The sequence below is a fragment of the Chiroxiphia lanceolata genome, chromosome 7 (genome assembly GCF_009829145.1).
Source record: "Chiroxiphia lanceolata isolate bChiLan1 chromosome 7, bChiLan1.pri, whole genome shotgun sequence".
Taxonomy (NCBI): Eukaryota; Metazoa; Chordata; class Aves; order Passeriformes; family Pipridae; genus Chiroxiphia; species Chiroxiphia lanceolata.
Window position 1 is genome coordinate 11,324,393 of NC_045643.1, and position 25,219 is coordinate 11,349,611.

General features: G+C 39.8%; 1 protein-coding gene across 4 annotated transcripts in view; it reads right to left on the reverse strand.

Moving 5' to 3' along the window:
* SATB2 (SATB homeobox 2) overlaps positions 1–25,219 on the reverse strand; it is a 190,441-nt gene that overhangs the window by 70,635 nt on the left and 94,587 nt on the right. For 3 of the 4 annotated variants that reach the window (XM_032693580.1, XM_032693583.1, XM_032693581.1), the window contains 2 exons: positions 2,730–2,856; positions 501–624 (listed from right to left, as the gene is read on the reverse strand). In XM_032693580.1, the coding sequence (XP_032549471.1) occupies positions 501–624; positions 2,730–2,856 (251 nt within the window). Of the gene's footprint in view, positions 1–500; positions 625–2,729; positions 2,860–16,283; positions 16,291–20,846; positions 20,853–25,219 lie in introns of those variants that run through there. The other variant, XM_032693582.1, reaches the window with a different exon arrangement.

Consider the following 25,219-nt stretch of genomic DNA (forward strand, 5'->3'; position numbering starts at 1 on the left):
TTATAAAGCAGTCATGGAGAATGAGACTGAGTTTTTGTTCTTTTTTTAACATAATTACATATACATCTTTTTGTTGCTGTTTCCTAGAAATTGGGGCACAACTGTTAAAACTGCATACTTTTTGTTGTGGTTGGAGGCTGATGAGAGCTACCTATGGGTTAGTGGGGAAGGCAAGCCTGTGCTAGTGGGAAGAAGCCACTCAAATCTTGCACTTGAGGATCATTAGCCCTATTACAAAAGGTTCAGATAAAAATCTAAATAAAGAATTTACATCTCTCTGAAAACCAACCAATTCATTCACAATTTTCACCTGGCAACCCACTGAGAAAACATGGTATAAAGATTCTCTTTATCATATTAATTAGAATTTCTCCTTTCTAAAAAACACAAGGAATTTATTTGGTATTTATGAAACTGTTTAGTCTAGGCTCTTTACTGAACAAATATGAGCTTCAGTTCTTGCAAATCTTTCTTTTCCTAAGCCTGTTAAAAGCACTGACCTGTGAGAGAGGGCATTCTTTGGCTAATGTGCTCTGATTCATCTCTTTGAGCAGTTCCTTTAAGGCATTGCGAACTGTGGCATGGTTCCACTGCTCTGCTGGCAAGTCTTCCAACTTTGAACAACTGTTAAAACAGAAAGCAAAAGTAGACAGAGACATCACCTTCACAGACGCTTACTTTTTGCATACAAGTGCTATAGAACTTTAAGCAACAAGCACAACCTTGGAATTTCCTGCTTGGTCAGCTCATCAAGGTGTTTCTCCCCTCTATCACCTTCCTATCAAGCATGGCTACCAGAAGATGTGCAGTTCAACATATAGCAGCTAATCCTCCTATGGTATTATATGTGTGTATAAGCATTCCCTCCGGGGCCTGACGGAGAGCAAAGCAAGCCCCAGAAATGGCTGGATAAAGCCATACTGTCCAGACAAAGGTACTCTTGCTGGGATAGAAAAATAAACATATACGCTGCGCTGCCACTAACAAAATCCCTAAACAGTAAGGGCCCTCATTGTATTGAAGAAAGACTTCGAAAAATTAGTTTAATTTCATACAGGTTCTTATACTGCCCTTATCACTGAAGTATCCAAGAGCCTTTCAGAAACACATAAACCATATGTCCAACATCTGTCACGTGTAGTTGATTCTCACTTTCATTCTACAAGAACTGCATATGTAGTGAAGCTTTTGTCTTCGTGCGACTTGTGCCTCTTTTAATTTAACAAGCTTATGGTTCGTGTCTACATGCACAGGGACAGACTCGAGAAGTACATCAAAAAGCTGGCAGAAGGTTGTCACTGCCATTTCTACCAAAGAGAATTAATGGATATTCTCCAATCACCCTCTGAGGGGGTTCTGCCTTCTGCCCTTACAGCCTGTTTGTCCCTCAGAGCTGGATGTTCAGTTGTACTTGAGGAGTTCAAGTAGTCAGTGATCATCTTTATCTCAAAGTCATGGGCTATCTTTTACTTACATTGCATCCAGGCATTCAGGCACTTTGAAGAAAAAGAATGAGACCCTAATCTTGGATTGATACCCTTTGCTAATACAGATGTGACAATAGGCTAGATGGACTCCTGGTAGCTCACACTTCTGATGAAATGCGTTACTGCACTCCAGTTTCATAGCAGCTAAAGAGTCTAGATGCTCTTTTACAACTATGTAGCAGAGATGCAGTCTAGCTGAAAAATGACAACAGTATATAAAACTGAGGAAAGACCTGTTCATGGGAATTGGAAACCTCAAGCACCATCAGAGATATAACAGGAAAGAAATGTTCTTGTCTGGAAGTTTAATGTCAGTGAGGCACCAACTGCTTGCAAATTCTAAATTGAATTGAACAGTTGGAGGGTATGTACCTGCCACCAAAAGGACACACACATGTCCCTGTGGACCCCTCTTCCGTTCAAGCCAGACCTTCAAAGAACTGTTGGCAATTTATTCCAGATTTATTTTTTACTCTTTCCTCTGGCATGTCCTGGCCATACAGCTACAGCAGGCTGTACAACGTAGGCTTACCAGCATGACCAGAGTACACCATGCACTGCAAGGGACCTGTCACACCTCCTTACATTAGTAACTATTTGAGAACTCTTCTGAAGGCCAACAGAAAGAAAGGGGAAGAAGAAAGGCGGGAGGGGGGAAAGCAGGAGGAAGGGAGGGCAAATAAGTGTAAAAGTGGAGTGAGCTTTTGCTTTGCTAATCAGCACTAGTATTCAGGGAAGGAAAATGTTTGCCAAATGCCAAATGCAGCTGCAGTGACATTTTCCTTCTTTGTGTTCTTTTTGCTGGGAAGACCACTGGAGAAAAAAAAGAAAAGTCAAAAAAGCTCCCTCCTCCCCATCTCAGCAACTGGCAGTAGGAGACTTGGATTCTCACAATGTAGCCCCTAGAAAAAGGCAAGGAGTTTATTATTTGATACAATTAGACCTTAAGAATCCATTAAATTAGGGACTGTCGAAAGGTCTGCCTTTAAAAGCCCCATAAACTTGATTGAGTTTCTGCCCTTCCCCTCTCTGCTACCATATTGCTACTTCAGAAAACATAAAATATCAGTTGGAACATGCACCAAAAAGCTGCCAGGTGACCCACCCTTCTCTTCATTTTCTTTTCATTTCATCAAAAGACCTGAAATTAATGAAGACAGGATGTGCTAATCTCTGTAGTAATGCTGTAACCGACAGAGCAGCTCAGAGAATAGAGAAGGACAGATGTTCAGAAACACCCACCTTTGTAATTGGATTTTCAATGTCACAACATGATAGACATCTTGTAGCATGTCGGCTACTGTCGCATCTGGTGCATCAGTCACATAACTGAGAGGCAGGGGATTCCACCTACCAAGCTTGATTATTCCTGAAAAGAAAACAAAAAATTCATACTTTAAATTTTACCAGCCATTTACTAAACCCTTTGATAACATTGCTTGCTCCCAAGATTCAAGATCTGCCTTGAGGTTTATTGCACTCTTGCCCAGAAAGATGTGTTCTGCTGAATCCTGAAACAAACAATGGAGAAGAGCAGGAATAGATTTTAAATTCTTAACAGACAGTGGCTAACATGGTCCTGGTTCTTAAATTACTTCAAAGAAGCACACGAGACTTCCTCCCTTCACATCTTCCATCATCCCACTAGAGCCTAGTTCTCTAATTTAGAATAAGCTTTAAATACTCTCTAGCCCTGATTTTTCAGTCTACAAAAACCTTTCAGTAAATACATGCATTACTTTTGACTTGGACAGGAAAATTCCTATGTGTGGGCTTTCAGCACACAGTTACAATCTAAGCAAGGCACAATTCCCAGTGGATGGATGCCACTGCAAACCCACCAAGTAGGAAGAGTTCACTCAAAGATACAAGTTGCACTATGCAGACAGTTGCTTTTCTTTGTGAAAAAAAAAACCACCCAAAACCAAATGACTGCGAGCTGCTGACCGCAGATCCAAAATAGAATTTTGGGGGCGAGGGAGAATGCTGTAAGTTCTATTTCTACTTCTGCTCATTCTTTAATAGGGATCATCACCTCTTTTGGATGAGCTTGTCACAAAGACTGTAAACTTGGATGGTAAACCATTTGGTGCAGAGGTATTATTTCTGTTTAGACAATTGCAGAGGGCCCACCCACACCAAAAACAATGACTAACACCCAGGAATTACTTCCAGGAAGACACCAAACAAAGAAAGCCACAGTGCCATTTTACATGACAGCAAAGCAGTTCAACCTTGTTCTGCACTATTGCCACTACTGTTTTTATTCCCTCCTTCATCGTGTTCCCATTGCCCTGCCGTTCTGCTCACTTAATTTTCCTCAGCTCAGCCCTACAAGACACCATTCTCCCACTTAGACTGATACCTCTTGAGGTTTCCTTATATACTGTTGGATTTTGGAAAAGACATCCATAAACTCAACTGCCCGAAAGACACTAACACACTAATACAGGAGAAAACTACTTCTTCTGCAACAACAGGTGCACCAAGAGCTCTTCTTGAGTATCTGGAAGGATGCTGTGATGCCAAGAAACTTCAGCTTTCTCTTCCTCACTTTCTACTCCCAGTTCTTCACCATCTCTGGAACTATCAAACCGAAATAAATGACAACAGCTTTTTTTTCCTGATCTCCCAAACACGATCATAAAATAAATACCACACTGAAACAATGAAACAAAGCTTCTTGCACAGAGACAATAACAGAACAAAATGAGCCCGTGAAGTACCTGCAGTGGAATATTTTTTCCCCATTCCTACGCAGATCGAAGATGGAATAATTTTAGTACAACTCCTTTTCCATAGCACTTAAATCTCTGCATTTACCACTGATGTACTGCTTTGCAAGGCATTCTGTCAGCACATACTGAAAGAAGCTGGAAGTGACCTAGTTCATCCTCAGTGGTACAAAGTTTCACTGTAACATATTGGTACAGACAGGCTAATATTTTGAGAGCAGATTAGAAAGCTTTTGTCAAGGAGAGATATTGTCCAAATGAAACAAAAAGTTACTAAATGTTGCTTGATATCCAATGCTTGAAAATGGGACATAAACAGAACAAAAACATTTAAATGATGCACTGTTTCAGTATTAAGATTTAACAATCTGGTGCTGAATATGCTGCAGTATAAATAGTGCCTGGACTCAGATCCAGTAGAGTAACACACAGCACTCATTCACAGCACCGTATGTCTCCAGTGCTGGTTCCTTGAGTCATATTCCACTTGCCAAGAAAAGCTGTTTTTCTTAAGGGGATAGTTTACTTAATGTTATCTCTGGTGACAACAAGAAATGCATATAGTACAGCATATATTAGTCATGAAATGAGCATCAAGGGTCCACTGAGTGAAATACATGCTGGGAAAACACAGTTTAGCTGCTGACTTCCTTCACCCCCTTCTGCTATATAATAATTTAAAGCAAAATCACCTAAAAATCCAGAAATCTATACTGGCTTCACAGAACACTTGGCTTCCTATGTTTAACCACGCCAAGTTTTCATGTAATTGAAAAAATAAGCATCATATGTGCCCCATAAGTCACATCTAAATTGTTAATATTTTACAAGAGGCTTTATTTTTCATTCAATTAAGGAAAGCACTCAGAGAGCACACCATCTGCAACTGCTCAGGCCTGGCAACGCTGGCAAGGGACAAAGAGATGGCTGGGGGGGCACTGAAGCAACTAAAGGTGTCCCCAGACTAAAAAAGTTCAAAGAGAAAAACCCCAGCGCATCCCGAGCGCATCACGGGAAATACTATGCAAATTGCTTTACAGGAATGTCTGCTACTACTGGAAGGTAGGTAGTTTTTGTTTCTTTTTTTTTTCTTAATCCTCCTCTACAACTGGAGAGGAAATTGTTTTGGCTGGATTTAAACAAACACAGGTGTTACCATAATGCTCGGTGCCTCTGCACGTTAACACCTGCTGCGAGTCCTTTACTCTGTGTTACAGCGCTGCTGATGTCCGCTGTTTTTTCAGCCGGTGTGATGTGACGTGTGAAATATTTTTTCCAGAGCACATTAAGCTGGTCCAAACCATAGCCAGAAGCCATGGTTTCCATTCAGCTCCTCAGCAGACTTCACAGGTGCATATTTCATGGCACCAACACTGTATTTAAGGAAACTCTTGGGCTGTGATTGGGAAGATGATGCCAGCTTGTTGAGTAAATGTCTTCTCTGCATGCTAGAACACATCTCTGAATGACTCCTCAGCAAAAACTGAGTGGACCAAAATTTGCTCCCTAAAAAGGTCCCTTTTCATCCAGGACTGAGTATTTTCAGTATAACAGCAACTCCAGAATGAAAACAGCCTGGTAGCAAGATGTTACTTTGACATACACATTTTTTATTGTTCCTCACATTGACTCCAAACGGTACAGCTCAGGACTTTAAAGAAACCACTTTAACTGGCCTGGTTGAGCTTTTGTCCTACCACAACTGAGACTCGGGAGTGGGGACAGGAATGAGCAAAGGTCACTGTGTTATTAATGAATATACTACTGCTCTGGGAGTATCACTCTCCTGTCAGCTCCAGACCTTCTCAAAATTATGTGTGGATAACACAGAGCAGATCAGACTGCTCAGGAAATCCAAAAACACATCTTCCCCGAGTTTCCAAAACTTGTCTGTTAATGAATTTCATTCTCTTTCCTGTATGAGTAGGGACTTTTTCCTGTGAGAGTTTTTTGAAGGGAAAGTTCAACAGATTTCAATGCTTGCACACACTCAAAAAATGGCCCTACACTAGAACAGCTCCCAAGAACTCATCTAGAAGTGGCTCAATGCAGCCCAGGCCAGTTAGGCAATTAGAGACAATAAAGAGACCAGTTTTTTCAATAGAATTTTTTCAAAACTATTTTAGAAGAAATTTTTTATTGACACTGGCTGTTGGTTCTTGAACAGTATGTACTTCTGTAGTTAGGTCTTTTATTAAGTTTAAGCCTCAGTTTCATTAAAATGGAGACAGGGAAAAAGGGCAGAGTAACTTAGTTTGAAATTTGCATAACTTCCTTTACCTGCAAGAAGAGCAGTGGGCAAACTTCTACAAGTTCGAGTTTGCATGTAACAACCACTGCAATTCACTGCTGTCATTACACTTAGGCCAGTTATGTGGCACCCTGACAGGGTGCTTTTAATTTAGTTTCATTTAAAATGCAGCTCCTTTGGAGAAGAAAGTGATAACTATGCAAGTGAGAGCAGAATAACACATTGAACAGAAGCCTTGACCTGCTACATCATGGTTGATCTCTCTACTGAGCAGCACTCAGAGCTTTTTTACAGTATCACCTGAAAGAGTGATGCATCTAAAGCATTGGGATTATTCCTGAAACTTCATCCTAGTGAGATGGGAACTGAATGGATGCAAGGCTGAGGCTAAAGAAGACTTCCAGAATAACTACTTTCAGCAGGAGCATAAACATCAAAAGACAAAAAGTTGCTTTCTAGAAAAATACAGCTAAGCTGGCAATCCCTTTTCATTATTATGTAGCTTATACTGTCCCACAAAAATTATTTATCTATCTGGGCTAGAAGCCTCATTTGTCTTTGCAAACAGAAAGATAGCCACACAGTACACTCATTCTAAGAATGCCACATTTGGAGTTTAGAACATATCATAGTCTAGCTATGACACTTGGTCATAAACACAATGAGGCCCGGGTCCTGCATCTCCCAGTCACCTGCACAGGTAATTTTTAATCTGATAGCCCCATGGTAATTACTGAGGCACCTCAGGTATCCTTCAGCACATCACTGCTGTGAAATCAAACTGTTAAAATGGGGCATTTTCCAAATTCCTTTTTGTGGCTACACAGAACAAACAGGACGAGAACGTGCCTCATCCTGTCACTGGCTCCCTTCAAACTATTCCCTGCTCCCACCATGACTATACTCCTGATTTTACCTTTCACAAGTTATGAGCCTACCTGAGTTACATCTTAAATGGATACTTGTAGTATTAATGCAAATGCATACACAGGATTAATGCAATTTATTTAAAATGCTAATCTGCCAGGGTTAAAATTAAGTCATGGGATCAAATGAAGGACATTTTGGAAGTTCCTATTAGCATCACCACGCCTTCCTCAACATTTTTTCTGGAGACAGAAAATGAATCATGAGTAATACATGCTCAAATACATATAGAGAGGGAAAAAGAAGGAATCTTGTGTTCTTTGGCTAAAGGGGAAAAAAGAAGGATAGCAGAGAATACTGATTCCTTACCAAATATTGTTAAGAAAAACACTTATTAACACTAAACAGGCAGACTATTTGAATCCCTGATGCACCACACCAAAACCTCCCATTTTCTACAGCCTAAGCGAATATAACCTGCTGAGACTCATATAGGGTGAGGTGTTCAAGCAGGTGATTGCTCTCCTTGTGGACTGACGGACACGGTCAGGCTGGAAACTGGGGAAGTGCAAATCCTGCTTCTTACATTACAGCTGCACATTCACTAACGTTGCAGGCTGTAACAGAACTGCTACATCCAGCTCAGACAAGAACATGTGCCTGTACGGTCAGACTCGGCACAGCACGGCGTCTGTGTGATCTTCGGAAAGGCAGAGGGAGTAGGCAGTGCCCAACCCGGCATGAGATCTCCTGGGCTATATTTACTACTCCAAAATATACTGAGCAAGTTTGAATCTCAAGTGTTATACCAGATCATAGCCATGGCTCACGTTGCTGTGGCGTTCCAGAGCTGTACTAGGTATCCTAGAATTCGCTTCCTTGCATTCCAGGGACTCCAGGATCACAGCCCAAGAGGGCTGGACTGCAAACACAGGGCTGGATGAAGAACACAAGCAACATTTGCTGCTTCCTTGTGAATTCAATCAAGTAGTTTTGATCACATCTTACTTTTTAACAGCTCTTATCAAATCAACACAAGAGACATTCAAAAGAAACTGCAGATTAACATTAGCACCCAAATACTTTTGGTTCCTTTTACAACTCCAAATGAAAGACCTCAATGAGACATACAATAAAAGCTCCACTTCTGGGACCATCAAGCCATTTCTCTATCAGCCACTACTGCAGGGTTTCCTACAAGATGGGAAAGCTCTTGTGACATTGATTGCATCTGGTTATCCTCTTCAGAGGCATCTTGTCCCTATGCTTTAGCATGTAATTTTCCTTTTTTCAGCTGTGCTTTGTTACAGAAATTAAAAGCTGGCTGTCCCATGTAACAAGTACATAGAATTATTTATCCATAAATCAGTTTGCAGGAAATCACTACCCTGCAGTACATAATAACTCAGCCTGTGTTTCTAACCTCTACCCTGGTTGTAGTATATCATCAAACTGTAACAACATAAAGCCATAATTTGTAGTTATTATTGTTAATCCAGCAAAGGGAATGACTTTTCAAGCAGAAAGGATAAAAAAGCAACAGGAAAAATGAAAAAAAAAAAAACCTGACCATATTAATTTTTGTATTATATTATTGAGCTGCCTTTTCCATCTCTTTGGGAAATTTTAAAAAATATTATGCTGCCTTTGCCCATCATTATAAGGGTGCCCATATTATCATACTGAATTTCAGTCAGTGATATATGGGGGCAATAGATGGGAAAAATAATCAGCATAACCCTCCCCTGTACTTCTAAAGCGCCTCACATCAAAGGGTCCCAACACACTTTAAAAACATTAATTAATTGAACTTTGCACATCCCTGTGAGGTAGACTGTATTATGTCAATTGACATATTGGTGATTTAGTGATTGAAAGCACACAATGCACATAATCCTATGTTTACATCAATACAAAAGAATCCCCCTCCTTCCTCGTTTCAGTCCATAATAAATAATTCAGTGAGAGAACAGGAATAAAGTATGTGATTACACTGTGATGTACACATCCACAAATCAACAGGAACACCCACACTCCCTGAATGACGAACACTCCACCCCAGCTCATGAGGCTTGTGCAACTTCAGGGCTCTGCACAAAAGGGTGACTTTCACCCAAGGGGAAAGCAGAGCCAAGCTACACAAAGCTCTGGTAGCACAAAGCCCCTTGTACTGTTGTTGCTAGAAGTCTTCACTTTTGCTGTTTTAAAATGCTGTCACAAACCCTGTGTACCATATTCTACAGAACGAAATTTTGTGCTGCAACAACATGTCCAAGAGCCGGGCAATTTAAACACTCATATCTAGCCTTTTTGGCTTGCACAGCTGTATCAATACACAGACTTGAACACAGACATTTTCATTATTATGTATGATATTTGTATGATTATATATCAAAATGTTTATAGAAACATGGGTGTGACTATCAAGAGAAAGAATGTTAGTGTTACAAGGTTTATGTACTTCAGAGTACATTCACAGATGAAAATCTCTTTGATACACGAAGCTTGGTTTGAGTTTTCAATTTTTTGAATGCTAGTATTGCCCTTTCCTTTCCTCCAGCATGACTGTACTCAAGTATTTCACTTAAACAACATACACTAAACAGTTTGATGCCTTGTAATTCTACATATCGAGTTTACATTTTACAGTGAAAAGATTGTGCCTCATGTAATAGATGCTGCTTCACATTTGGGAAATGTTATGTGAGGACCCTGACTTTTATTAGATTAATTTAATATAAGCACTAAGTTACTAGACTAAATTAATAAAGATCTTCTTAAAAAAAAAAAGAGGGGGAGAGAGCGAGAGCGAACAGAATGAACCCACAAATTAAATAAAATTTTCTGGAGCTTGTTATTTTGGAAGTCTTTATTTAATTTTCCAACCCCCTATTCTGTTTGAAAAAAAAGTAAATAATTAGTAAGGAAACAGGAAAAAAAAGGTTGATGTTATTTACTTCAGGAGATTATTTTTAAAATATGATAGAACAGGAATACCACAAATAAATAGAAGGGCGAGGAAGCAAAGGAAGTACTAACTATTAAAAAAAACCAAAACAACAGGCCATTCATTTCAGGGTAGGACTCGATGATCCTTGTGAGTCCCTTCCAACTAGGAAAATATCCTGTGATTCTGAAGGTTTTTTTACATTTTCTATGTTACTTTTAAAACTATCGCCTCCATTGAAGAAAACCACATTTAGTCCAGCATAACATCTCTCTTTTGTCATTTTTGGGATAAGTCTGCACTTACCTTGGACAGTAAGAATATGAATAAAGAGAGAAAAGTCCTCTTCTTCTTTCTTTTGTCTGAGAAAGAGAACCACTCCCCTGAACATCACTTCCACGGCACGGCACGAATACAAAGTCTTTTCAGTCATGACAACTCATGACAGAAAGGCTACTGGATCCAGGATATTAAGCAGCTCTTAGGAGGTGTCTTTCATAACTCTGTAAGCTTGGACCTCAGCCTCACCCTCCACCAGGGTGCCCTCTCCTGAGAGGCACTGTCACAATGGAGCTACTTTTCTCAGCAGTATTATTCAGTAGCCCCAGTGCCTGTAGGATTGCAGCACCCGCTCCATCACTAACATCAGCCCCACATAACACCCAAAGCATAGCACTCTCCCAGTTTTGCATGAAATTACTGTCTTTTGGACAACCTTTACTCTCATATTAAGATCATTCCAAGCTCAGTCCTGGGACGCCTGAGCTTGCTCAGCTGCACAGGAGCACAGGCTGTGTCTTCTCCCAGGGAGCAGTAGCTGCTGAATGCCTTTGAAATCCAGACCAGGAGCGTCACAACTCAGCTTATTCCCTGATCAAAGAGTTTCCTTAGCTGCTACCATGCCTGGAGGTTTGCTTTGTTATCTTAAAACCATGAATGTTCCTTTTCCTTTGGACAACAGCTGTCTCTCCTCCAGTCTCAGGCTCCCTGTCAAAACATGTGGCTTCTCTGCCATCCCAGCCTGGCACCAGGACTTGTCTACAATTTAGAGCCTCCCAGAGAGCCAACATAGGCAGATACTCCTAGTGGAGACCTGTAACGTGCTTCCACCTCAGCCTTACAGACCGAGAATTGGGGCTTCAGTGTATTTGCCTCAGTTGCTAAGGAACATGAATGCAAGTGTACTCAACAGGTGGTGCTTTTCTCCACTGCACATGCTCTTCAACAGCCACAAACAATGCCCAAATCACCTTGTCCCAAATTTTGGACCCAGTGACCATATTGCCACCTCACTACTTACAAGGGGCTGCACAGGAGTAAAAGGATCAGAACTTTACACCAACATTTGCTGTCCAACCTTTTTTGTCAGCTTTCTGCCAGCCCAATGTCACCAACACAACCTGCTCCACAACACCTCCAGCAGGAAAAGGGCATTTGGGCAGACAGCCTTTGGTCCCCACCCTCCAGAAGCCTTTATCAGATTTTATAAGATGTTTTTGAACGGATAAGAGGAGAGGTAGAAGATGTTTTCCTTCTCTGTTTTAACAAAGATGCCAGTGCCCCAAACTCCTTCAAATCACTCAGCTTCAGTGCTTGCCTATAAGCTTCACATGGAAAGACAGTCCACTGAGCAGGAAAAACAGCACAATAACATGGAATTGCAGATGAATACATAAAACACATTTTAAAGGTTATAAAAGAGCACTGCTAACAGGACATTGTGGAGGATAATAGGCTTAGAATTAAGCCTACAGACATTGTTTGGCCTTGTATGAATCTGAATATCCTGCCTACTCACAGCAACAGTTACAGTGAGCACAGAAAGTCTGGCTCAGGCTGCAGACATACAGTAGCCAACTATCTTTGTGTTGAGTCAACTACAAGTAGATTTGAAAATTCATGGGTCTCAAGTCCAAAGAAAAATAAGGGCACACAGCATGCTGTGCTGCACAAACAAACCCCTAAACTGAATGCAGATTCGGATTCTGGCCTATGTAGTTTAACAGCTTAATCTCTTTAGTTTAAGATTTGTGTCTTGGGGCTTTCCTTATGCTGTATAAAGACTAGCAGAATGTTTTTTTCACTAAATTACTACTTTTGGCTTGCCTTCTGTCTTTTCTTTCCTCCCACCAGACATTCAGTTCTTGACTTCCATGAGAAAAAAACAACATGAACAACTGAAAAGCTAGTAGGACAGCATCTAACTAGCAGGATAGAAAAGCATGTATTGCTGAAGAAACAGAGGGATTGAAGACTTTGCTGATAACCTCAAACAACTGCTTCCACTAATTCAACATGAATACAGCATGTGAAGATCCAGTTGCTGCTACCTTTGCAATTTGACTCAGTAGTCCTGTGTTCTCTGTAGCTGCATTTCTATAAGAATATGTCCAGATCCCTACAGTGTCCGTAGGCTTGATCACAGTATCTTTAATTACATTCAATTAAGAACTAGATCCACCATGAAGCAGTGAACAAGGGAAGCAACACTTGCATTCTAGTATTTTTATATTAAAAAATTTTATGGAAGCAAAATTATCCATGTAAATGTGTATGCACACATATATTTAAGAATCTGCAGTAGACCTAAGATTGAGGGTTTGTTGATACTTGGGCTCAGGTCTCACTCATAGCTCACAAACAGGTGAAAGGTAAGGGATTAAACCTTAACCTTCCCTTATAAATTGACAGACTCAAGAGAGACAGGGAATAGTATCTTTAAGGTTTCAGTATTTCTTTTCAAAATACATTTTAATAACCCTAGTTCCTAATTTTGACAGCATTGCAAATTCAGATACATTCGATTAAATTAAATGAGAAATTCTCCTTCACTGACACATTTTTCAGTTGATAATCTGATCTCAAATTCCCCATCTCCCTCTTTTCTTCCCAGGAAGAGCAAAAAAATTCTGCATTTCTGACAAGTCTAAATAAAGCTTTGCTGGTTACTGAACTATGCTACATTTCCTATCAAGAGAAAACAAAAGCGGGAAAAAAAAAAGGCTAGTTCACCACTAGAGGAGATGACTCAGAGCAAGCAGGAACTGTTACCAGATTCAGAAAAAATAGTTTTCCCTTGTACTGTTGAGCCCACACTAATGCTGAGATGAACCTAGATTTGCTTTCTTAGCCCACATCTTCCTAGAACTGCACCTATTTTCTTACAAAGCCACCAGATCCTTTTTGGATCCTGCCAGCATTTTCGACTTCACGTTAGTCACTTTGTGAACAAGGGATCGAAAGACAGAAAGAACTATTTTTTTAATTTAAATGATAAATTTCTGTGAACATGGCAAAGACTGGAAAGAGTTATTCGTGTTTTGGATCTGGAGGTTTGCAGCACACTCACATAATGCTTTGAAGCCTTTCCAGTTTACCGCTTCTTTAGTAGCAGCTGAAAGATTCCCACGTAATCACAGCATATAGAAATTGTGGAGCTGCTACAAAGGAAAAGAAATCTATCCCAGCCAAAACCAGCAAGAGAGTTTAAGGGACAGCCTCAGAGACTACAAGACTCAATAGCCTTAAGCACTGGTAGCACTGCAAACACCCTTGTGAGATGGGGGAGAGCTCTAGGACATCCTGAGATTCATCCTCCAGAAAGCAGCTCACACTGCTTCACCACCCACCAAGCTGGAAGACAGCACACCAGCACTCTCAGGCCTCTTTTCTTTTTTTGGGTTGTGGCACTGCAGATACCTTAAGAGATAGGTTATCGCTCAGTGCTCTCACCACTTCTTTCTCTTTCCTAAACTCTACCTCATGTTCAAATCAAAGAGATCAAAAATGCTGTATGGTGGTATTTCAAGAAAAAAAGGGAGGACAGACTGTCATTTCTAATCATCTCTCAAGCCCCGGGTGTCTTGGGCCCACTAGTGCATGGCTTCTACACATGTGTAAGCAGAAAAGGAAGCCAGAGGCCAATTCACAGTTCCGGGAAATATAATTAAATAAAGATACACTGGGATGATGCCTTACTCAGAACATGGCACCAATACTGGAAAATCTCTGGAATCTACCAGAGATGCCGTTTCACCGTAAGGTACAACCTATACTGCTGCCAGCATTCTCTTCAGTATCACAAATATATAATACCTGACTGCGGATTTCAACTAATGATACTGTGATAAAGGAGAAAATAAGATATAAATAACTACTTCACAAAGTGTTATGTTAGGAAGACAAAGACCCTGCATGCACGTGTATTCCTGAAAGAATAGGCCAAATGACCACCCAATAAATCCAGATGTATTTTCTTATCCTTACTTGCACAGTGAACCAGAGCAGACCTCAACACTGAGAGAGCATTACTAGCACAACACAGCAAGGCAGCTTTGGGAAGTTTATCGTTTTCACAATCTGATTGATTTCAAAGGTCACCCTGGAGGAAAAGCCTCAATCTGGTTTCTGCCGACACAGTCAGTTCCCACAGCCAATAACCATTCTCTGCTCTTGGCACTCACTCAGGTGGTGGGACGTGGGTTGCACTGTGGGTATCTGCATCTTAATGAAAGTCTATTTTACTCCCCCAAAGTCTATTGTTCATTTGGAAACATGGAGTATTATTGGTTGTTTCATACTGCAGGTCTTAAGACAGGTATAAACTGCAAAGAAATATAAAGGCTTTCTGAGTAAGTAGAAACTTTAAAGTATTATCCTAAAAGTCTGAGATGCTTAAAGTAATAAAATAATTCAGACTTTAAACCATTTGAAATTTCTTCTTTTTCTAATCAGCAAAAAAACCACAACACCCTCCTCTCTTCATTTGACATCTGAGTGTATGATGGATGAAAATCCAATCAGGGGAGCCTATCAGCACTAAAACAGCTCTTATCTTCCCCAGGTGATGGCCCTGGTTTACAATTTACTGCAGAACAACTCATTTGAAGAGCTCATGCAACAAAGGTCCCAGTCAGTGTGACCTGTCCTCACTATAGTGTAGATGAAAAAGGGCAAAGCCACAACATTAAAATTGTAGTCTAGGAGAATAAAAATAAATATTAAATAAAATGGATAAGTTATAGATTAATCTAAAAGTTTTTGTGAGAAATGGCTTCCTCTAGATACACTATTCTAGACTAAACATGTTGTTCTCATAAAATTTGAGAAGCTGTTCAATCAAGACATGCTTAAAATTAAGTTCTACCTAATCTTCACAATCAGGAATAATTTTATTGTTGGAGGCTCAAAATAGTGGCCTCTCTGTTACCTCCTTTACCTACTCTGAGGTGAAATGTTTTTCATTGCATATTCAAAGAAGAGAACTGAAGATTTGGAGGCCTCTCATCTGGAGATGTCTAAAGAACACTGTTAATTTAGAGAAACTAAGATAACAGTTTGAAATACAAATACTCTGTCTTTAGCCTAAGCTAACAAGCTCTTTACAAATTAAATGGAGGTATCAATTTCAAGACATTAAGGCCTTAAGCCAGCTTTTATCCTGGTATGTAGTGCACAAAAGGCTTCATATTCCATTAGCAGTGTTGTGTGCCTGCATGTGCCCTATATAAATAAAAGGAATGTCATACCTGAAGCATCTTCAGAGTAATTTTTACCTTGAAGGAAAATATTCGCAAATGTAACTAAATATCACAACCAAAACGTTAGAGCCATCTTGGCAGAACTATAGAATTTTGTCATTATCATGGCTGAGGAATTTTCTGCCAGTAGGGGAAAGGGAATTGGCAGTACAGTATCTCACGAGAGACAGGAAGACTTGACAGGTTGATGGGCAAGAATGATGCAGACTCTCCCTCGGCCTGAGTGAGACAGCAGAGTCCTCCAACAACAACTGCCCCCAGCCAGAAAATGGTCTCAACCTTGTTGCCAGCCCTTTAGGCTCTCCTTGTGTACAAAGAAAATAGTTTTGATTTTTACCTTGCAAATCAATGAATAGGTTTTATTTCCTGCTTAAAGAGAGCTCAGATTCATCACAGTCAGTAAAATGCTTCCAGCCCTGGCTGAGTATCTGTCATGGTAAGCAGCTCTGCTGGTCAGTGCCTGCTCACCCACCCACCCAGGGCCACATCACTGTCACCCTCCTCCTCCCGCTCACGCCTCACTGCTCCCATCTCTGAATGACGGCCAGCACCTTTCAGCTCTACAGGAATAAATCTCCAGACTGCAAACCTCTAATATCCCTTCCTCTTCCTACCCCTAAGGCAACGAATTACACTCTATTTAGCTTGAGTCATGACTTTTCTTCCCATTTTCTTCCCATTTATAAACCATAAGAAGGGAGCACTAGAGGTGTCGTGAATCTAGTCTGCTGCGATGAGCAAGGGATGCCTGCTCCACAAGAGCCATGCCCAAGGGTACCCACTACCAGGCACACTCGCTCAGCCCAGAAAACACAAAAGTGCAGGGTCCCAGGGCAGGCCAAAGCTACCATTGTAGATAAGAAAGGGACATGTTAGGTGGGCGTGGCAATCACTGCCAGTCACGTTCACACCTCAGCATCAGCTTTCCTCACTGTGCACATATGGGCTGCACATCGCGCCGGTCGGCTGCACAGACCCATCTCTCACCGCAGCCAAGGAGAGAAAAAGGTTTTGTTTCTCCACTAAAACGACCCACTGTACTCCCAGAACAAATCTTTTTTCATATACTGTCTTCTGGATCGGTTTTCATGTATGCATTATTAAATATTCAATGAAATAACTGCTTCTAAACAACATGTGTGACACCTTTTAAATGGCTGCAAATATTATGTGCATAGCCACATAAAGGGAGAGGGCAGAGCAGTCAGCTTAAATCCTGTTTACCTTACTGATATTCATGGTAAAAATAAAATGTATTTGTAAGGAACTGATACAATAAAGGCAAAGTCAATTTAAATTATAAGGAAAAAATAAAAAACCTACTTAAGGGACTAACGCTTTTCCTCCTTCCTGCATATAAAGATATGTGTATCTGTGCTAACTCTGGACACTACACATTTGATATGTATGTGTGTAAATTTAGACACAGGTACACAGCATGTTGTCATAACTCAGAAATAAAAACCAGAAGGAGTAAAAAAAAACTGAAAAAAAAAAATCAGCCAATTTTGTTCAGTTACTTTCTCCTAGTAATTGACAGAAAATTCTTTGTATTTCATCTTGGGGTATTAACACTAGTCATCATTCTCTGATGATATTTATATGAGAAAACTTCAAGTTATACAAAGTTGGTAAAGTCATTATTTCTATTGCAGAAAATTATCTTCCGTCCTTTTCTTCACTAAATAACTGCCAAAAGATGACATTATTTCAGAATATTCCCTGTGTAACAGTTCAGCAGACTGTGGAAGTAACAAATATTTTGCTTTGGTGGAATAAAAATCAGGGGAGAAAAAGAGAGAGAATCAGTTCATAAAACCACAACTTGCGTAACTGGTTTTGCTTAAATGAAAAACAAATCAACTGATCATTTCCTGGCAGATGAAGCATTACATTCAAACAGAATTTAAGAATTTTATTCTTTAATTATTTAGCCATACCCTTACTCCCTATCACTCTATTCTCTTTTTATTTAAAAACTTCTTTTTAAAGCAGATATATTTTGAGGGAGAAGCTTCGTCTCAAACTAGTTCAAGTTTAAAAGGGAAAACATCAAAACCAGGTACAACATATTTTTAAAACTTACGTCCATGCCTCCTCTGCTGCTTAACTTTCTCTTTCGGCAAAACTATTCAAAGAATTTGATAAAACTACTAATATATTTGCTTAATCCCACAGTCCCAGCCCTCCACAGATGGCTTTTATGTGGATTTGTTAATAAATTGTTAATAATTTGTTAATAGGCAGCGGCGCAGCCCTGGCAAGAGAGTTTCCTAGGTGAGAGCTGAGCCCTCGTGAATCCAAGTTCATCACTCGCCACATTGCTAATGAGACAAGTGCAGCCCAACACGAGGTTAATTGTCAGAAGCAATAATCTAAATTAAACTGGCCAACATTCAAGTAAAAAGGTACCATTTAAAATGTCCTTTTCCAATGAAAGCAATCTCAGGAGTTTATTTGCCTACTCAATATAGAATTCCAGGTTTTAAAAAAACCCTTCTTCTCCCCCTCTAAGGAACCAAAGTAATTATTTTTAATACAGTGACATATGTTAGACAAAAGTATTAAGGAGGGGGTTTCGTTCCACTCCAAGTCTCCACGGAATTTTCCCTTATGTGATCACACATCTGAGCTCAGATTTTAACCAACCAATGAAGATTTTTTGTTACACAATCACTATTAGCTGATGAGAAATCTTTTCACAAATAATCCCAAAACATGGAAGATCTGCTCTGATGTTCCCAGCACTGAGAAATATAATCAAAACAACATGGGGAATTAAAGAAAAAAGCGAGAGTTCACAAAAACATTTGAGAAATGGCTCAAGTCAACTCAAAGCTCACTTGGTTTTGGCTGGGAATCTGGGCTCACAACAGCTTCAGCCTGCCAAAACAAATACAGCCACCCGTTTCTTCCCAATGCTTTCACCCAGGGAGGAACCTGCTCCTTTGCTTTCCCCTGCTACGATAATGACATGCCTGCTAGGATTTGATTGGGGTTCCTATCCCTGCCTGCTTTTGAAACAATTATTATTTTGTTAATCATGAGAAGAAAAGGACTTAAGTGGCACCTCAGACTGACATAATAACCAATACCTTCCAGATAATTATTATGTGCTGTAATTAAAATAATGTACATCATTTAGGCGAAAAGTTTAAAAATACCTTGGGGGAAAGTAGTTTGGGATATACTTTCACACAGGGAATCTGTTTAATTTTGGTTGTAACCATAGAGGAAAAACGTAGAATTTAACATAGATACTATTCACTTACCATACAGAGTTAGTATAAAAAAGCATATTCACCTAATAAAAAAGAATGTTGTGGGTGTAGCTACAATGTTTTATACATATGTTTACCCATAAGAAATGACTGCAAGATGTATGGTAAAGTAGTTTTCAATTACCCTTTTTTGTATTTTTAAAATTATTTAATTCTTCATTTTTATTAAGAAAAGCTGATAAGTGGATACAAAACTCCTTTTCAAAGCACTCAGTCATTTATACTTAATCTCTGCCCTAGTGACAATCAGAATAACTCAGTTTTCAAAACTTCTTAATTTTAGCCTTGAACATGAGATCATTTTAAGGCGGGTAAAGCAGTGAAAAACCTCTCAACTGAATAATGATAAATGCAACAAGAAAGAATAATGCCACACAAAATACTAGGCAAAACAGTGGATTCAAGTAAGTAGTATTAAATAAACAAAAAAAAATTGGATCAGCTTTTAATGATATTGCACAAATGCCTTTCTTTTTCTAATACAGAGTTGAACTCTTGAATCACTACAAATGCCTTAGCCTAAGAGGTAGCTGGCAAACATGGCATGAAAAGCATCTTGCATTAGACTTGGCCAGTTCCAGATGAGGATGCTGACATGACCTATTTATAAACATTTTTACATTTCTCCTTTTTTAAATTCCCATTTGGGAAGCTGCTGGTCCCTCTTCCAAACATATAAAATTCAATCCGCAACACAGAAGCTTTGTTACATTCCATTCCTTGGATGCATTGAACAGTGTACTTGCCTACTCAGGAACCCAAAGGGGACGTACAAAACTACGCTCTCAGTGTACTAAAATGAACTCTGGAAGTTTGACAGAAACATGTATTTATCTTTGTTAACCAGCATGACCAACTGCAGCAAGCTGTACTAGTAGCACAGCTAAAGATGGCTTTTTGAAGGTAGTGGCAAAACTGAGAAGATTCAAGGGTTCCTGAACTTTGATGTAAGTACTAATCCCAGCCCACTGCCATGTTCTTCCTGCCTGATTCTTAAGTGCCCACGAAAGCAAACAGCAGATGGTCAATTCATAAGACCGGCAATATTGGCATAATCAAAGCAGACTCACTGACCTGTGCCCACATTCAGCCAACCAAAGGCTGATTGATCAACTGAGATCAACTGAGCAAAGACCAGAGATGCTTGAAGAGCACCTAAAGAAAGGACTTCACACACAAGGTCCCCTGAACTAAGGCGCTTCATGGTCCAAGGTAATATACTTATAAAAAAGATTTTCATTTCTCTTATGGAGGGGTTTGTTCTCTTTCTCCTTTTAACTCTGAATTTCCTCTTTCAGATGTGAGGAGTGAGCATTTTAGTCTTCATTTCTCCTCAAATATTATCAAATAACACAGTCCCACTTGAAAATGTCAGAAAATACTTTAATGAATAACTATCATAGATGTAAAGAGATAGAACTGTTTGTTTTCAGCATTTAAAGAAAAAAAAAAGTCCAAGCAGCTTTTCTAATTGCACTAAAAAGGTGCTAGGCAGCATCCAGTTTATCAGTTCTGTTTCTGAAGCTTACTCTTCATTCTTTCATTGGAGATTTGAAGAAAGACACAACTACAGTAAGGCCAGACTGTTAAGTAGTTAGGGGAGTTGAGTAAGACAAGCAACATAGAACAGCCTTGGCTTTTTCCTTTTTGTCTCAAATGGAGAAATGTACCATAAAAGTCTCCTACCTGCCTGACACTTTGCACCTCCAGCAGCCAAGAAGCAAAAGGCCCATTAGACAGCTGTAGAACTCCTATCTGGTAGAAGTGTCACATTTCCTGCCTAAATCCAAAGATACTGATCTCAACCCAGCAAGCTATCCAGCAGTTACGTGGGCCAGATTCGTGAGGTTATAATTATTTATTTCTGTCAATTTAAAGCTTAAACTGCAAATACTTATTCAGTCTTATTACAGCATTAAAAACTCAACCACACTGGATGATGACCACCTTTGCAAGGCTAGGCTGCTATTTATCACTAGTCAGAATTAAAGAAAAGCATAAAAACAGATTTTGAAAACCTAAAGCACATTCAAAAAACTACACTCTGCTTCAAGACCTAACACAGTAATAGACTCTCACAGGAATAGCTATTTCCCTGGCAAGATAGTGCAATAATGCAATTACTGCCATTTAATTAATTTATATTCTCAAAATCTGTCTCCTTACACTTTTTAAGTATTTTGCTTTAACATCAAGACAGGATTTTCTGCTCTGGTTTGCCATAGCAACCCCTGCAACAAATGGCAGTTGTCTATAAAAAGGGGGGACTCTTTGAGCATGCATGCATGGTTTAGTATGGTTTGTTTTAAAGCAGGTCAGAGTACAATGGACCTTTTCTACCATGTGGGATTGAACACCAACAAATCTCACTTCAAGGGCTGCCACGCTCCTCTGCAAAATGAAATGACACTGCTGCTAAGTCTGGATGTAATTACAGATATGAAAGGATGGCTGTGAAAGTTGCTTGTATCTTCCTCTCCCTCCTCTACTATAGATGCATTTGCCATACAGCTGTTAACATCCTGAACGAGTAACATGCAGCAGGCTTAATATTTCCTTTCATTTTGTTTTAAGTGTTGGTGTACGGCGGTGGCTGTTAAAGCACATTTACCACTAAAGAATGAGACCTTTGTCTGTCTATTGCAGGCAGAGCTCTCCCCTGCCTGCCTGTGCAGCCCAGGGCAAAAGCTATACCGGGAAGCCTTGACCTCCGGCCTAACAAGGACACTTAGTAGGGCTAAGGGTAATCCTGACTCCTCCTTGCTCATTCAGTTCCTTGAGCTGTTTGAAGCAATCATTACCAACGCAGTTACATTTTGCGGTTGTATTATAAAATGAATCATTGTTCAACAGTCCAAGACTGCTAAACTTATTTTATGTGTGGTTTAGAGTCGAGTCACTGGTCGCTCATATCCCTCCGAGCTGTACTCCCTCCAGTCCAGTCGCAGTGGGGAAAGCGCTCGTCTTTGGCGCTAGGCCAAACGTAGGATGGTGTAACAGAGCAGCACTTGGCCTCTAGTACTTGTTCTCACAAGCTCCCCATGGGCTAGCCAAGATTTTTTTTCAGCCACTTCCATCTGAAGAGCCTTTACCTCAGAGAATCTCTAGCTTTTGTGCAGTTTTAACACAACGACTTCTGGGAATTGAAATATCTACCACTCCTTTTGAGGTACTCCAATTACACCCTCACAAACATCACTTCTCACTCCATGTTCCTACAGGCACAATTTCTGTTTTAAGAGTGCCTGTGGAACATTTGATGTTGGAATTTGGTAGGAGTGAATGAATGCTCCGTTATTCACCCTGGTGGCACAGCAGTGGTTGCTCTGAAGTTTTACAATGCAGCATGTTGCTGTAATGACATCATATGACATCATAAATCTCCTACAATATCTAAAGCTTCTGATGAATGTTCCTACATAAGCACCTTGTTAATAAATGAAGAAAAAAGAGTTAATCAAATAAAAATCTTTTGCATTCGTACACTATTTAGAAGTTTACAGACAAGTACTAACCACTTTATGCTTTAAAATTAAAACTCTTTGCCTTTAGGTTCCACAGGAAAGAAGGCACCATCTTGATTAATGGATGCAGTTAGACAGGTTACCCTGCTTTTCACCCTATGTGAAAACCTCACAAAGGAAGCTTCTCTGCAAAATATATGAATCTTAACTTGAATTAATATTTCTAAAAAGTCCTCTGAAAACAAAAAGTTACTGTGTTTCTCTTATTACACCCAAGTGTTTATGATATTTCAACCACAAATAGTCTAAATTAACAAATATTTTCCCCTTCTTTTAAAGCCTTCCTACACACACACACACACACACACGTATTAGTCAAGTTAAACACCAGCTTCTCAGCCCTTGCCAAAAAGGTGGATATTTGCCATCTCTACCTTCAATTAAACACACGCACAACTAAAGCAACACCATAGCCTACTGTAAGGCTCTTAACCCCAGGTTTCATGTCTTCCTACTCTCTACAGCTTTCTCCTTCCTCCAGCCTTAAGAAAATTACTTGAAAACAGGTCAAATCTTTTATATATTAAAACAAACGTGACTCCCCACTTTCAGCCTTAGAGCTCCCATACTTCTGTCCTCTGAGGACATAGGTTGCCTTTCTCCATGATTCTGCAGAGGTAGGAGGATTCCTACAGGTAATTCCTCTTTTGTTGTCCCAGTCTAAGTCGCTGTGTCTCAGGTATTTGCATAAGCAAGCAAGAACCTAAACCCAAGCTTCTATGATATATTATAAATAACAATGAAATTACTCTGAAGATCATTAAACAAAAAATATCCTGCAAATGGATGCTTTCATATAAGGAAAAATATTCTATAGTGAAATGGCTTTGGCCTATCCCTCCTGTAGCTAAATAACTCACTCTAGAATACCTGTATTGAGTTTGGCCTTCTGTATAAGGACATAATTGAAAAATTATATGGATGAAACACCCCAAACAAGCTCTTTGCAAAGATTCAAGTATAGGATCAGGAACCACAGACATATATAAATTTACCTGAACCTGTGTTACCTGTGGTCCTAAACTTCCTCCCAACATACTACTACTTCATACAAATTTGAAATATAGCTTGAGATACATCTGGAAAAAAAAAATCACATTTCAAACTCTGCCCTCAATTGCATCAGTGGAAATCAAAAACTCCACTGACTTCAGAAGCATTTGACTTTATTTACAGTGCTGTAACTGAAAACATGACTTAATTTTCTTGCAAAGAATTCCTTATTGAAAGTACAGCACATGCAATTATGAACACTAACAGCATTGTGTGAGCTGATTTTGGACCCTACATCACAGCACTGGATGCCTCTTTAATTTTTCTATTTCATTTAGCCTTCGCACCAAGACAAACCTTTCTAGTTCCATTTTTGGTCTTACTACAGCAGTACCAGAAAATTGCATTTCAGTTTCCACCATTGCAAGGAATACTTGACTCTGAGAAACGCACCATGTTAAAGTTTTAAGATTCAGGACATTTCTCTACTACTACCAGCTTTTTCATTTCTGTTCATAACTCTTCCTTACCGGGGATGCAAAGTACCAAATGAAAACTGTCAGCCTGGACTTGTCCTGTTTGAAAAAAATCGTGTTCATGGTGACAATTTCTCACTTTGGGTCCTTTCCCATCTCTTTCTTTATAGGACATCTGATGGAAAGCACTGCTTTTCATAACCTTTGCTAAGCTCCGTTAGCTCCCTTAAGTCACTTCCAGCCCCAGTCTCTCTCAATCCCTACATTGTTCTACCAGAACATCAGTAAGATGCTGAATAGTACATGTAGTTTCAGGGAAATACCTAACCTCCTATTTTTGAAAGTTCAAATTGCTGTGCTGCCAACAGTAGGAATAGACTAACAAGATATTATTCAGTACTGAAATCCTCTTTTTTTCTGGGAAGAATTAGAAAACGTATCAACTGTCCTATAATATTCAGTGATTTGCTGAGTGTGACTACGGTCCAGCCACATGCCATAGCGTACATACAGCCTTACGAGCTTGTAACGTACTGAGGTTTCTGCTTAATTTAAATCTGCTACCGAATTCTAATATCTACTCTCATTTCCCCATCTCCACACATCCCCCACCGGCACTCAGTGCCAAAGGCTGAGAAATAACAAAAGGGCCAGGGGAGGCCCCAGGCGTGTTTGAAACCAACACAGACCCACGTACGGTCACAATGTCGCGTGGCTGCGCGCCCGCAAAGCAGTGTGCCTCAGAGAGCAGCACTGCATCCCAAAGTTACCAACCAGCTTCTTTTTGTTCCCAGCAAATTAAAATGCTTGGATTCTGTTCTATTCCATGTTCTCATGCCAAAGACCTGATCATGCTAACAAGCTCGTGATGGAATCCTCTAAGAATTTTTTTTATCTCTACGAATTAAATTTTTACAGAGAAGATGAAGCTCCCCTCATCAAGAGCCCCAGAAGTATGGGAAACAAAATGTCAAGAATTAATGTTAGATACTACACTCCCACATAGGGTTAATTTTTTTTCCAAACAGCACGCAGAAATCTGTCCCACCCATCAGATGAGCTACTATACTTCTATTAGTGTTCTGGCACCTCCTTCTGTACAAACATAGCCCTTTTCC